The sequence below is a fragment of the Telmatherina bonti genome (assembly GCF_933228915.1).
Source record: "Telmatherina bonti genome assembly, chromosome: 21".
Classification (NCBI taxonomy): Eukaryota; Metazoa; Chordata; class Actinopteri; order Atheriniformes; family Telmatherinidae; genus Telmatherina; species Telmatherina bonti.
In genome coordinates this window covers 13031480-13043368 of record NC_136630.1, presented here as the reverse complement: position 1 = coordinate 13043368, position 11889 = coordinate 13031480, and the positions used below count along the sequence as shown (strand labels likewise).

The following is an 11889-nucleotide window of genomic DNA, read 5'->3' as shown; positions in this document are numbered from 1 at the left end:
GGTTTGGGTTACACCTCAATTGCTTTACAAGATGCTATGGCAAAATACGCTATTTTGGCATCTATGTGTAGAACAACACCTCTTGAAAAACGACGTATAATATAACCAGCTCACAATGGACGAAGAGGGCAAGATGCAGGCGTAAGTGACTTTCAAAATGAGTTTTAGTCTCAAAATAGCAGCTGTATCGCTGATTCCGGCAGGCTAGCTAATCGGCTAACAGCAATAGCTTGCGGTGAATAACAGCTAGCCACTGAAATGCAGCGAGCCCTATTTATTTATAGCGACCAACTTACGTTAACCATATATAACAACGATAAGGCCAAATATAAGTTTCCCTTGTTAATATAAATTGTTATTGTTATTTCTATCATGTAGGCTAATGTATTTGCCATTATAAAACTGTAAGAAGTGGTGTTTGACAGACGTATGCAGGATCAAAGTTCAGCTTTAACAAGGTTTGCGCTTCAGCAGATGTCATCTCCTGGACTTGCCCTGGGAGGATGTACTTGTTCCACATATCTTGTGCTATTTGCCATTGCAATACCTCGTCAGTCTGCAGAGGGTGAGCAAACAGTTTCAGAGCCTCATCCAGGTATACCTTGCCAATTGCAGGACCTTTAATCTGTCCTTGGTAAGTACAGAGAGGTATTAAAAACTCTGATGACCAATATGTTTAGCTTTTTTTTGGCAGCTTGCTCTCTGCTCTCTTGTGATATTTGCAGATAGGACCATGCATTCCCAGGGAAGCATTTTGCTCCATGTTAAAGGACAATAAAGTTCTCCAGAAGTTGTCACTTCAGAACTGTTCAGACTGGGTGACAGACAAGGAGCTGTTGCCAGTTATTGGCCAAAACCAGCATCTGCAGAAAGTGGACATGAGTGGATGCGCCTGCCTCAGCCGCCATTCCCTGGTGGCTGTGTCCTTGAGCTGCATGCATCTCCAGCATCTTGGCCTGGCACACTGCGAATGGGTGGACAGCCTGTCCCTGCGCAGCCTGGCTGACCACTGCAGGGGGCTGCAGTCCGTCGACCTCACCGCCTGTCGCCAGCTGAAGGACGATGCCATCTGCTACTTGGCCAAAAAGTGTTTGGAGTTGAAGTCTCTATCATTGGCAGTTAATGCCAACATTACGGACGAGTCAGTGGAGGAAGTGGCCAAGAACTGCAGGGTCCTGGAGCAGCTGGACCTGACGGGTTGCCTGCGGGTCAGGAACCAGTCCATCAGGTACATCATATCTTATCTTAACTTCTAATCCAACTAACTTTGGGCCATCGCATTACAGATTTTGACATGCACCACTTCAGTTGTTCACCCATCCATGAGATGTTCTGCTTGCTGTGCTCACAGGACTCTTGCAGAGTATTGCCCCAAGCTGCTGTCCCTGAAGGTGAATCACTGTCACAATGTGACAGAGTCAAGCCTTGATCCTCTCCGGAAACGCAACGTAGTGATTGATGTGGAGCCGCCTTTACAGAGGGCTCTGGTGCTTCTTCAGGATGTATTGGGATTTGCCCCTTTGATTAATCTGCAGATATAGCCCAAGTAGTGCACACAGGTAGGCAACAGCAACAGTTTATCCGGTGTGCTATATGAGATTTTCTTATATTTATCAAAACCATGACCATTTGCTTTTAGCACGTGTCTTGTTTTGTTGCAGCTGTCACTTTAAGCTGCATCACACGGACACTTCCTGCTGGGAGAATCTTCTTATTTTAAGAAGACCTGGATGTGCCCGACTCAAGTTTCTGACCAGTAACGTATAAAAACGTACTGGTAATGTGATCGACAATGCAAATTTTAAGGTGTAACAGAAAATAAGTTGCAAAGCAAAGAAGAAAGCCGTGCACTTTTATTTGTTGCTGCCTCATGTCCAAAAGATGTCTCTGCACTATTTCTTTAATCATTTGTCATTGTTACATTTCTAACCAAAGTATAGCATATTGTTTATAAAACAAAGTACAAAACTGTTATCTTATGTGTTTCATCTAAAGACATGAACACAATGCTTGAATTGAATTAAACATTTATTTTGCACTTTTCTTAGCTGAAAAGGTAAATTGATCCAAATAATACAAAACATAGATGTTTTTCATCTCCACCAACAAACATCTAAGGTGGTTGTAGTTTTATCTGTTATTGTTGCTGCCGTTGTTTTTTCCAGAAAGCATTTTTTTGACAGTTTCCATTAGAAAACTGAAATTATTGTCCATTACAATGCCATCCAGTTGATGAACATAATCCTTTAAACTGAACTTTTTGCAAGTGCATAGCCTTACTATTCAATTGAAATTTAATTATTTATTTAAAATGTTCCCCAGTGAGTCTCTAAATGAATTTTGTTAAAGAACTTTATGAAATACTGCTGCCCTGTGTTGCAGTACTTTTAAATGTATACAAAATATTAAATTGGAAAATACCTCCAAAAATGACTGCTGTCGTGTTTCTTCTGCATGAAAACCAAAACATCTGTTCTAATGGTAAAAGCACAGTTACATTTATACTTGGTTTTAATGACCTAATTCCTCAGTGCATGTTTAGTAACTGCATGCTTTTATTCACCATTTATTATTGGTTTAACTTACTAAATGTCTGATAACATGCCGATGGGTCAATAATATAGTTATTTAAGAAGACAGTTATAAGGAAGCTGGACCTTACAGAAGGAAAGATGAAGATTTTTCATGCTGTGAAAGACTAAAGGCAATATTTGTGCATTTTATTATCTATAGCAGATGTTTTCAGAGTGGGTGGGCCTCCCCAAGGGGGCCTTAAACAGCTTCAAAGAGGCTTACTTGGTGGAAGTGGAGATTTTTTTAAACAAATAATGTGAATGTTCATGGTTGAAAAGCTCAGATGCAATTGGTTTCAGGAGGTTGACTTTCGGTTTTTATTTGTTTTTTTCTTTTTTCTTTACAAAGTTCGAAGCGCCTGATGACATACCATGTATGTATTTCATTTTGTCTGGCTCCCTACTTTTTAGGGTATTAACATAGACATACAAAAGTGTCTTTTTATGAAAATATTTTATTTTTATTAATATTAATTATTGGTATACCTCTGGTCAAGGCCGGATTATCCAATGGGCATAATGGGCACGGACCCAGGACCCACGCCCTCTTGGGGCCCATGTGGGGCCAATGTAGGGCATTTACGGGCAGTTTGGACATGAAACAAAATGTACATAAAAGTCAGAAAGTTACACCACAGTGTCTACTGTATTGCTATTGGTACCACTGGCTGAGAGATGTTAAAAATGTCATTTCACAGTGTAAAATTCACAATTTTCACTATGTTGTGGTGGAGAAGTGGGCTCCTGGAACACTCTGGGCCCAGGGGCCTCTGCACTTTCAATCCTACCCTGCCTCTGGTATATGGTAAATGGCATAAATAAAACATTCTGGCATCTCTGTTTGGCACAGGTGCAAGGGACAAAGCTGAATTTAAAAAAAAAAAAAAGAAAAAGAAGCATTTATTATCTTTGTATCTTCAGATAGTTTTGCAGATATCTCTGCATGAGTTTAGAGCACTTAAGAAAATATCTCTGTGATCATTGGTCAGCCTTGCATTCACAAGCAGGAGAGGAAAATAACAATAAAAACTGGGAATGCTCCCATTGTGAAATTCTGAAACAAAAATTGATTTTTGAAACTATAATTTGGCCAATAGTCGGCACAGATTTATCATTACTCTTCCCTTTAAACCAAAATTGAAAAAAAGAGCACTTATAGAGTATTTTAATGCTCTGTTAAGCTACATTTGAATGATCAGTAGTGATTATAATTAAACCTTCATTATAATGTAAATTGTCACATGAAAAGAATGGTAAAAAAAAAGCCAAATTTAAACAGTAAAACAAACCAAAAAATTGAAACCCCACATTTAGAAAAGAGCCATTGCTATATCAGTGCCTTTCAGTGCTTAAATGACCCAACATGGTTTTTTTGCACAGCAAAACAACATGTATGTTATTATCAGTTTTATGGCAAAGTCAATGCAAAAAACCAGGTCCGAGAGAGTAAATATCCACCACTGCCATCAGATGATGCCGTCCTGTTTGCCGATAAGCTGATTGCAGTCTACAATCTACATAATGGCTGTGGCCAATGTTCGGCTCGTATATCTTTGCATCCTTAGTCATAAAAAACAAACAAAAAAAAACCTCCTTATGAAGCTCCCCAAATTCTTGAATGGATGTTGCTTGACAATGCTCTCAAGGTTGCGGTTCTGCCTTTTGCTGGTGCACCTTTTCCTTCCACTCAACTTTCCATTAATATGCTTGGATACAGCACTCTGTGAACAACCAGCTTCTTTAGAAATGACCTTTTATGGCTTTCCTTCCTTGTGGAGGGTCAATGATCATCTTCTGGACATCTGTCAAGCCAGCAGTCTTCCCCATGACTGTGTAGCCATCTGACCCACAGAGATCATTTAAAGGTTTAGAATACATTTGCAGGTGTTTTCAGTTAATTACTCGATTAGGGTGTGACACCATGACTTTCTAAGATTGAAGTTTTTCACAATATTGTAATTTTCTGAGACACTGCATTTTGGGTTTTCATTATTTAAAAGCCACAATCATCAAAATTTCAAGGATTGAATATCTGAAATGTTTCACTCTATGTGTATTTAATCTATAAAATATATAGGTTTCACATTTTGAAATGAGTGACAAAAAATATCAAACTTTTTCATGATATCCTAATTTTCTGAAATGTACCTGTAAACAGATTAAGAACCAATATCTAATAATATCTTTTCTATAAAAGGCCTTACTCTTTTAATGCTAAGGCACATTCTTAATGTGTTACTATGTGCTAAACTGCCATGCTTGTTGTACAAATGGTTTAATACTGAAAATTTTTCATTTAAGCTGGTTTTGTCTGGACTTGGTTCCAAGTGGAACCCAAACGTGGGACTTAAAAGAATAAAAAATTGTGATGAATGTCTTCACTGATGTAAAAAAAAAACCCTTCAAACTTATTACACAAACAAATATTTTAATTTAGACTAACAATCAGTGAAAATAAGCCCATTAGGACACATTTCTCCCAGTGTGAGGAGCTGCTGTCCAAGTGTTTAAATAAAACGGACACAAGGTGGCAGCAATGAGTCAAGATTAGTCAGTCCAGTTTTGGTATTTGAGAGAGCACATTGATTTTAAACTATAGGTGATCTGAATAATATTTAGGTAATTTAAATACGCACTGGCGTGCCAATAGTTTATAAAAAAAATATCCTTTTCTTTCTTTTTTTTTTTTTTTTAAAGAAAAGTAATAACTCACTGGTTAAGCAGACTGAAAACTAACATAAGCTCCACGATCTTGTTATCACCTGAAGGAGTGAATTCACAATAAGAATTAACGCTTCCCCTCGTTGCCACACAGCTTCCTACAGTTTCCTCTGGTGGTTCACTTGGCAGACTATATTGTGTCTTGTTTCTGTGACAACACAACAAGTCTATTTTCCACATGATGGCATGGTTTACCCCATCTGCTGCATGCTGTCCACGAGCTGAATCTGCACCGTGAGAGTTGCGTTTGGAGGGCTTCGGGGTTTGACTAGCATCCTTCTGTTGGCTGTGATGATCATCATATTGTACTGCTGTCCCTCAGAGGCATCTTCATGGTGTCATAACTTATAAAGTATATATTGAAATTTCAATTCATGCTACATATGGTACATTTAATGAAACTGCAGCAAGATTTTTCAGCAAGAATACAAGAGCTAAATACATTTGGCATTGACATCAATGTATGGGAAAGACATTAGGCACAATACTGATGCAAAATACTTCAAATCATTCAGTAGAGGCCCAACACAAGCCCATCCTTGTTGCTGTACTACAGTATGTGGGTTAAAAAGGTTCAGACGCCATTCATCATGCAGGACCTCAATTAGCATTGATCTGCAGGAGGGAAAAGAAACATCGCTGCAATATTATATTCCATGGAGCAATTTCTGTTTCAGTGATTGAGTGTATGGGGGGATTTCTCAAACACAGTCAGCCAAACATATTTTGTCTTCCTGTCAATAATTTGGAACTTGTCTAAATTATTGATCAATAGCAACTGATCATTTTATACAATGAAGTTGGTTCATTCCATTCATGATACAGTTTTAGCTCCAGGCACAGGGTAATATATTGTACTTATTAAAACAAAGAATAAATCTAACTTTAATCTTTAGCTGCTTACAAAGTCCTCCCTGACAGTGTAACTTACTGCCCAGGGCCCTTTTAGTTCTGTTTGTATGGTGGCAGCTGGTATAGATAGCAGAAATGGGGCAGATTTTTCTGCCAAGAGAAAGTACATGCAGACACATCCGTATAACATTAATGATGACTCTGTTCTATTTAAGATTTCCAGCGAGGAACAGATTTGAGACTAATTTATAATTTCAAGCAAAGTTTTAGCCAATTTATTGAGGATGAGAGATCAGATGACAGCTTTCAGTCAGCTTGTTTTAAATGTTGCAATGTTTTCACCCCAGGTCTTCCTCATATGCAAAGATTTCTGCTTTTGATGCTCCTAATACAAGTTGATATGAAGCTATTGTTAAGAGATTTTGTTATGTTTTAATTTGTTTTATGTCAGCACAGTTGAAGTTATTCCAACTTTCCAGTGACCCTTCATTGGACTAAGTGGTTAAGAAAATAAATGAGTAAAAACATTTTAATCATGATATTGTGACAGTAAACCAACACACACCTGTGGACACAAGCTGAAGCAGCTGAATGAAATTCAGATAATATCCACTTAATTTTTCTTTTTTTTTGTTGGCCTGGCTTGGCTACTCAAATCTAAATCCAGATTCTTAAATTGGAATCTAAGAAGGCAAATGTACCTTTGTTCACCTGAAATAAGAACTTTAGTTTGACAAATCTGGGATCTGGCCTTTTACTGCCAATGCTAGACTATTTGTTGGAAAGTGATTACAATTTGTCTCTGAAAGTTTTTAATGATGAACTGATCTGTGTCGGAGTGTACCCTGCTTCTTATCCAGTACTGGCTTAGATAAGTTCCACACGCCTGAGGCTCTTTGGTGGATAAAGAGAACATTAAATCACTTTTCTGTGAGATCTAAATTCAGCTTAAGAACAAGCCCATTTTTACTGTGATACTAATAGGAATGGCAGAAAACCAGATGTTTACAACAGAGACAAGTCCAGATTTCTTGTGAAGCTTGTAAGTGTAATCTCATTATTTCACCATGGTATATAGTTTTTAGTAAATGAACAAAGACTTGGTCTTTATTATGCTGAAGAGGAATAACATAGCTGCTGTGAAGATGGATAATCAGACTGACATCTGTTCCAAGGCTAGATAATAAGGTGAATGTGTGTGTGTGTGTGTGTGTGTGTGTTACCAAAAACTAACAAAGTGAGCATTTTTCATTTTATCAAGTAAGCAGAAAAAAAAAACTTTTATTTTTGGTTATTTTAGATTTTTTTTCCCTGCCATAAATATCTGTTCACATCATTTGTACAGTTTTCGTGGCAGGTAAATATTTCCCAATAATCTTTTGTTTTTAGATGCAGACTAATTAAATTTACTTAAGGAAAGCTATAAATTTAAGCATATTAAATTTGAAAAACAAAAATAAAAAACAAACTCAATCTTGGGGGGAAATTTGTAAGAACACTTAATCAACTAGATAATATACTAAGAATGATCAAAAATATTTTTTGTCATGTGTTTGATAAAAAATAATTTAAAAAAAATATTTTTTTTATCTGTACGTTGTGTAAAAAACTGTTCCTGCTCATGAAAAATAACTGGTTGAGGATACTTTTAGGCCTTCTGTTTGTGAACTTAAGTTCACATGAGGTGAAGAGAGAATTACTGTGGTTGCTCAGATGGGCCCCAAACTGTTACAGAGATTTTCTTCATTTTCATATTTTTAATTAAGAGGCTTTCCCCTTCGTCTTCCATCAGTTCTCTCATTTATTTGATGTAGTTTATCTGCTCCAACCATTCATATACAATCTTATTGGATCCCGGGACTTAAGGATCCATCTTTTGGCCACCAGAGAAGCATAACTAATGACAACATTACAGTGTCTTTGTGAGCGTGGGCATCAAAATGTCGATCAACCAAGCAAGAAATAATGTTGGATTTTAAAATCAGCATGAATAAACATGTATGTTTAGGATCTGTGAGGCCCAATTTAGACAGATTTTAAAAGTGGGGATGTACTTGTGAAAGATCCTGATGAACCTTTCAGGGTTCATATGTGTTTCATGGATGTCAGGTCTTAACACGGGAAAATGAATTGCATGAGGCGTTGAGTTGTATTTTCAGCCTCTAGGTGGAGTAAATGACAGTATCACACTGCACATCTTCAGGCTCTAATTTTAGAAACATTTAAAGCCTTTAGGACTGGAGACCATGTGCCCTGCTCTTTTTTTTTTTCTTTTTACCTTTTCACTGCCCTACATTTTTTTTAAAACAAATTAAATATGTCATCACAGGGTAACATCCTTTGTTAGCAAATATAAATGATTGTTTGAGGAGAACTAGCATTATTCCTCCACCAAGATTACTTGAGGATGAGAAATTTTTTTTTTTTTTTTGCATTTTGATTTAAATGCTTGTTTATCAGTTTGTTTAATGTTTGCAGCTCCTCGAACATGCAAATTTTGCATAATGTTCTGCATATCCATCCATCCATCCATCCATCTATCCATCCATCCATCCATTTTTTTTTTTAAATCGCTTAGTCCAATTAAAGGTCAAGTGGAAGCTGGAGCCTATCCCAGCAATAATTGGGGGAGAGGCAGGGTACACCCTGGACAGGCCACCAGTCCATCGCGGGGGCAAAACAGAGAGACAAGCAATCACTATGCATCTAGGGATTATTCACAGTGACTAATTAATTTAACATGCATGTCTTTTGATGCTGGGAGGAAGCTGGAGTACCTGGCGAGAACACACACATACACGTAGAAAACTTCAGAGGTCTCTGTTCAAACCTCCCCTCAGCTGAGACTCGAACCAGCAACCCCTCTGTTAGGCTGCATTGCTATTACTATCACACCACTGTGCAATTACAACAAATTTAATTTTCACTTGTCTCAGTGATGTTTCCAAAGTTGGTGAAGGTCAGACATAATTAAGGGCAGAAATATATGTGTGAGTCAGGATGTGCACTTACCCTGATCTCATCTCAGAGAAATGAGATCATCATTCATTGTATTTTCTTCAGACTGGACAACATGGTCACTTATGTTCCTAATTGCAAAGTGTGAAAAAGAAATTGGACAACTCTTATGAGCAAAGAGACACATAGATGTAAGCTGTGTAAACAAACAGGTGTGACATATATATATATTTTTTTATAACATCAATTCCAATAATGTAAATTAATTCTCAAATGTAAATAAAATATATATATTTTTAAAATGTCATAAAATATTTTGTTTACATTGAACATCATAAACATCCCAAACACTGACAATGACACATATTATGATTTAATAATAATTAAAAAAAAAAAAGAAAGAAGTTTCCTTTAATATAATGGCAGCAACCTGTCTCAAAGCAGTTGGAATGGGGCCAACATAAGACTGGAAAAGTAAGTGGTACTAAAAGGATACAGCTGGAGGAGCATATTGCAAATAATTAGGTTAATTGACAACAGGTTAGTAGCATGGTTGGATACAAAAAGAACACCTGCATGAGGCAGAGACTCTCAGAAGTAAAGAGGAGCAAAAATCGCGGCATAAACTCATGAACACTTCCAGAAATTGATTGTCTGAGCAGAGTTCACCGAGCCATCCACAAATACTGGTTAAAGCTACATTATGCAAAGAAGTCATATGTGAACAAAATCTACAAACTCTGTTGTCTTCTCTGAGTAGTCCTGAAGCAAAATGGCAAACAGATCTGAGATAATATGAATCAAAAATTAAAAAAATCTTTTTGGAAATCATGCATGCCCCACTTCCAAACAAAAGACAGAACATCTGGCTTTCTGTGGTCAGTTTAAAAACTTTTATCCCTAATGACATTAGGGTGTATTGGTGCTTTTGGAACTGGTAACTGAGACATTTAGAAGGAAACCATCAATACTAAAAGATAAGGGTGTGAGAGCAACTTATGCTCCACTCTAGACAATGTCTTTTTCCCCAACACTGAGAGACCACATCTGTATATAACAGCATGTAGTGTCAGCTTGCTGCACTGGCCTGTCTGCAGTCCTGATCTGTCACCAACTGAAATAATCTTGTGCATCATGAAATGCAAATTACAACATAGGCAACTGAGGGTTTAGTATTTATAACACATTAGACAGTAAGTGAACAACTTCTTTCCCTCAAATGTGCTTACAGATTAATGCAGTATTGTTAACTGAAAAGGGAATGTGGTAAACGGCCCTGTTAAGCCTTTCAGAAGTTCTGTAGTAGTAATAAAATTTGATCTTTGAAGTCTGCAAATGATTGCATTTCGTTTTTATTTATATTTTACACTTTGTCCCAACTTTTTAGAATAGGGAATGTATGTAAATGTTTCGGCTATTTATAGATACCTGGGTAATGTAATAAAACACCTTATTAATAAAATAAAAGAAGATTCAGTTAAAAGTAGCAGAATAAGTATTAACTATAATAAATGCCACTTAAGTATTTTTTTTATTTCACTGAGGGCTTTCACGCTCTACATAAGGAGTGTGTCTGGGAGTTTGTATAACTGACTGAGATATTATGAGTTGGTCAGTTTGCCAGCAGTTGCTCTTGTCTTAAAGATTAACTGCCTCTTAAAGAAATTAAACAAAGATCACATATTGCATCCCCTCTACAATTAGCCCAAAGTGATGACATTCGCACAATAATTCTTGAAACATCAAATCAAATATTTTGCCTGTGCTTTATCTTTACAATTTTTTTCCAGTAATTAAAAAACCACATGGTCTGTTATGAATTTCTTTTATTTATACCAGTTTTTATTTTCTAGATTGATCACACTAACAAATTCACCTGTATTAATAGTCCAAGAAAAGTTGCATTTCTGTACTTTCAGCATTTCAAGAAGCGATCAATCATCCTTTTGCCAGTCCCCCTCTCTGACTTCAACCTTTCTACTGAGAAGATTTAACCCAGTTTTTAACACCCGGGGAATAAGTTTTGTGATCATGCTCAATTTGAATCCAATATAAACACACTAATTTACCTAATAAAGATCATGTATACAAAAAGTATGATGAGGATTCATCCTGGCAGGAGTATTTTACCTTATGAGTAATTTGGGCTGCTTAAATCACAAGAAATCATGTTGAACTTGTGCCCTGCAGAGAACAGAGGTCAGAGTTCAATGCTCCAGTAAAATCACAGATCACATTCTGTTGTTGTTAGTAGAGACTGAAAGAAAGACTGTCTCATTGTTTACTGAGGATGGAAATAAATATCAGAAGTAAAACAAGAGGAAAGTTTACTGCTGAGTGGTTACAATCTTAGACTGTAGTCCTACAGTCTTGACATGTTAGACCATCTCCATCTGTTGCATTTCTACCTAATGTTGTGGGATAGGATAGGCTACATTTCCATAGTCTATAGACCAAAACTGGATTAACGTAATCTAAATTTTTTCTTTTAAAAAGGCCTAATTATGATATTATCACAACACATGAGACTTGTTTTCCTCATTTTTCCTGTCATTTGTTTTATTTTCTAAACTATGACATGAAGTAAGCTCTCATTGTTCTCTGACAAATGGAGCACAAACAGCAAAATATGTGTTTGGTACAAGTCTCGGCCCATAGATTAATGACATTAACGAAGTTTCCATTAGCACAGCGATCAGGGGAGACAGAGGCGTCCATGCGTAAATCCACATGACTGAATCACTGATAAGAGAAAATGAAACACATCTCTACAGGCCAAAAGGGG

At 36.9% G+C, this 11889-nt stretch overlaps 1 protein-coding gene across 2 annotated transcripts; it reads left to right on the top strand.

The window, feature by feature from the left end:
- fbxl15 (F-box and leucine-rich repeat protein 15) lies at window positions 1-2419 on the top strand. Of its 2 annotated transcripts, XM_079261385.1 has the most exons (5): window positions 1-141; window positions 475-634; window positions 726-1228; window positions 1352-1559; window positions 1662-2419. In XM_079261385.1, exons 1-4 carry the CDS (start codon window positions 116-118, stop codon window positions 1539-1541), a joined length of 879 nt encoding a protein of 292 aa, XP_079117511.1. In that variant the 5' UTR covers window positions 1-115; the 3' UTR covers window positions 1542-1559; window positions 1662-2419. The 2 variants fall into 2 exon arrangements, with proteins under 2 accessions (XP_079117511.1, XP_079117510.1); XM_079261384.1 differs by having other exon boundaries at window positions 1352-2419.
- Window positions 2420-11889: the final 9470 nt, after the last annotated feature.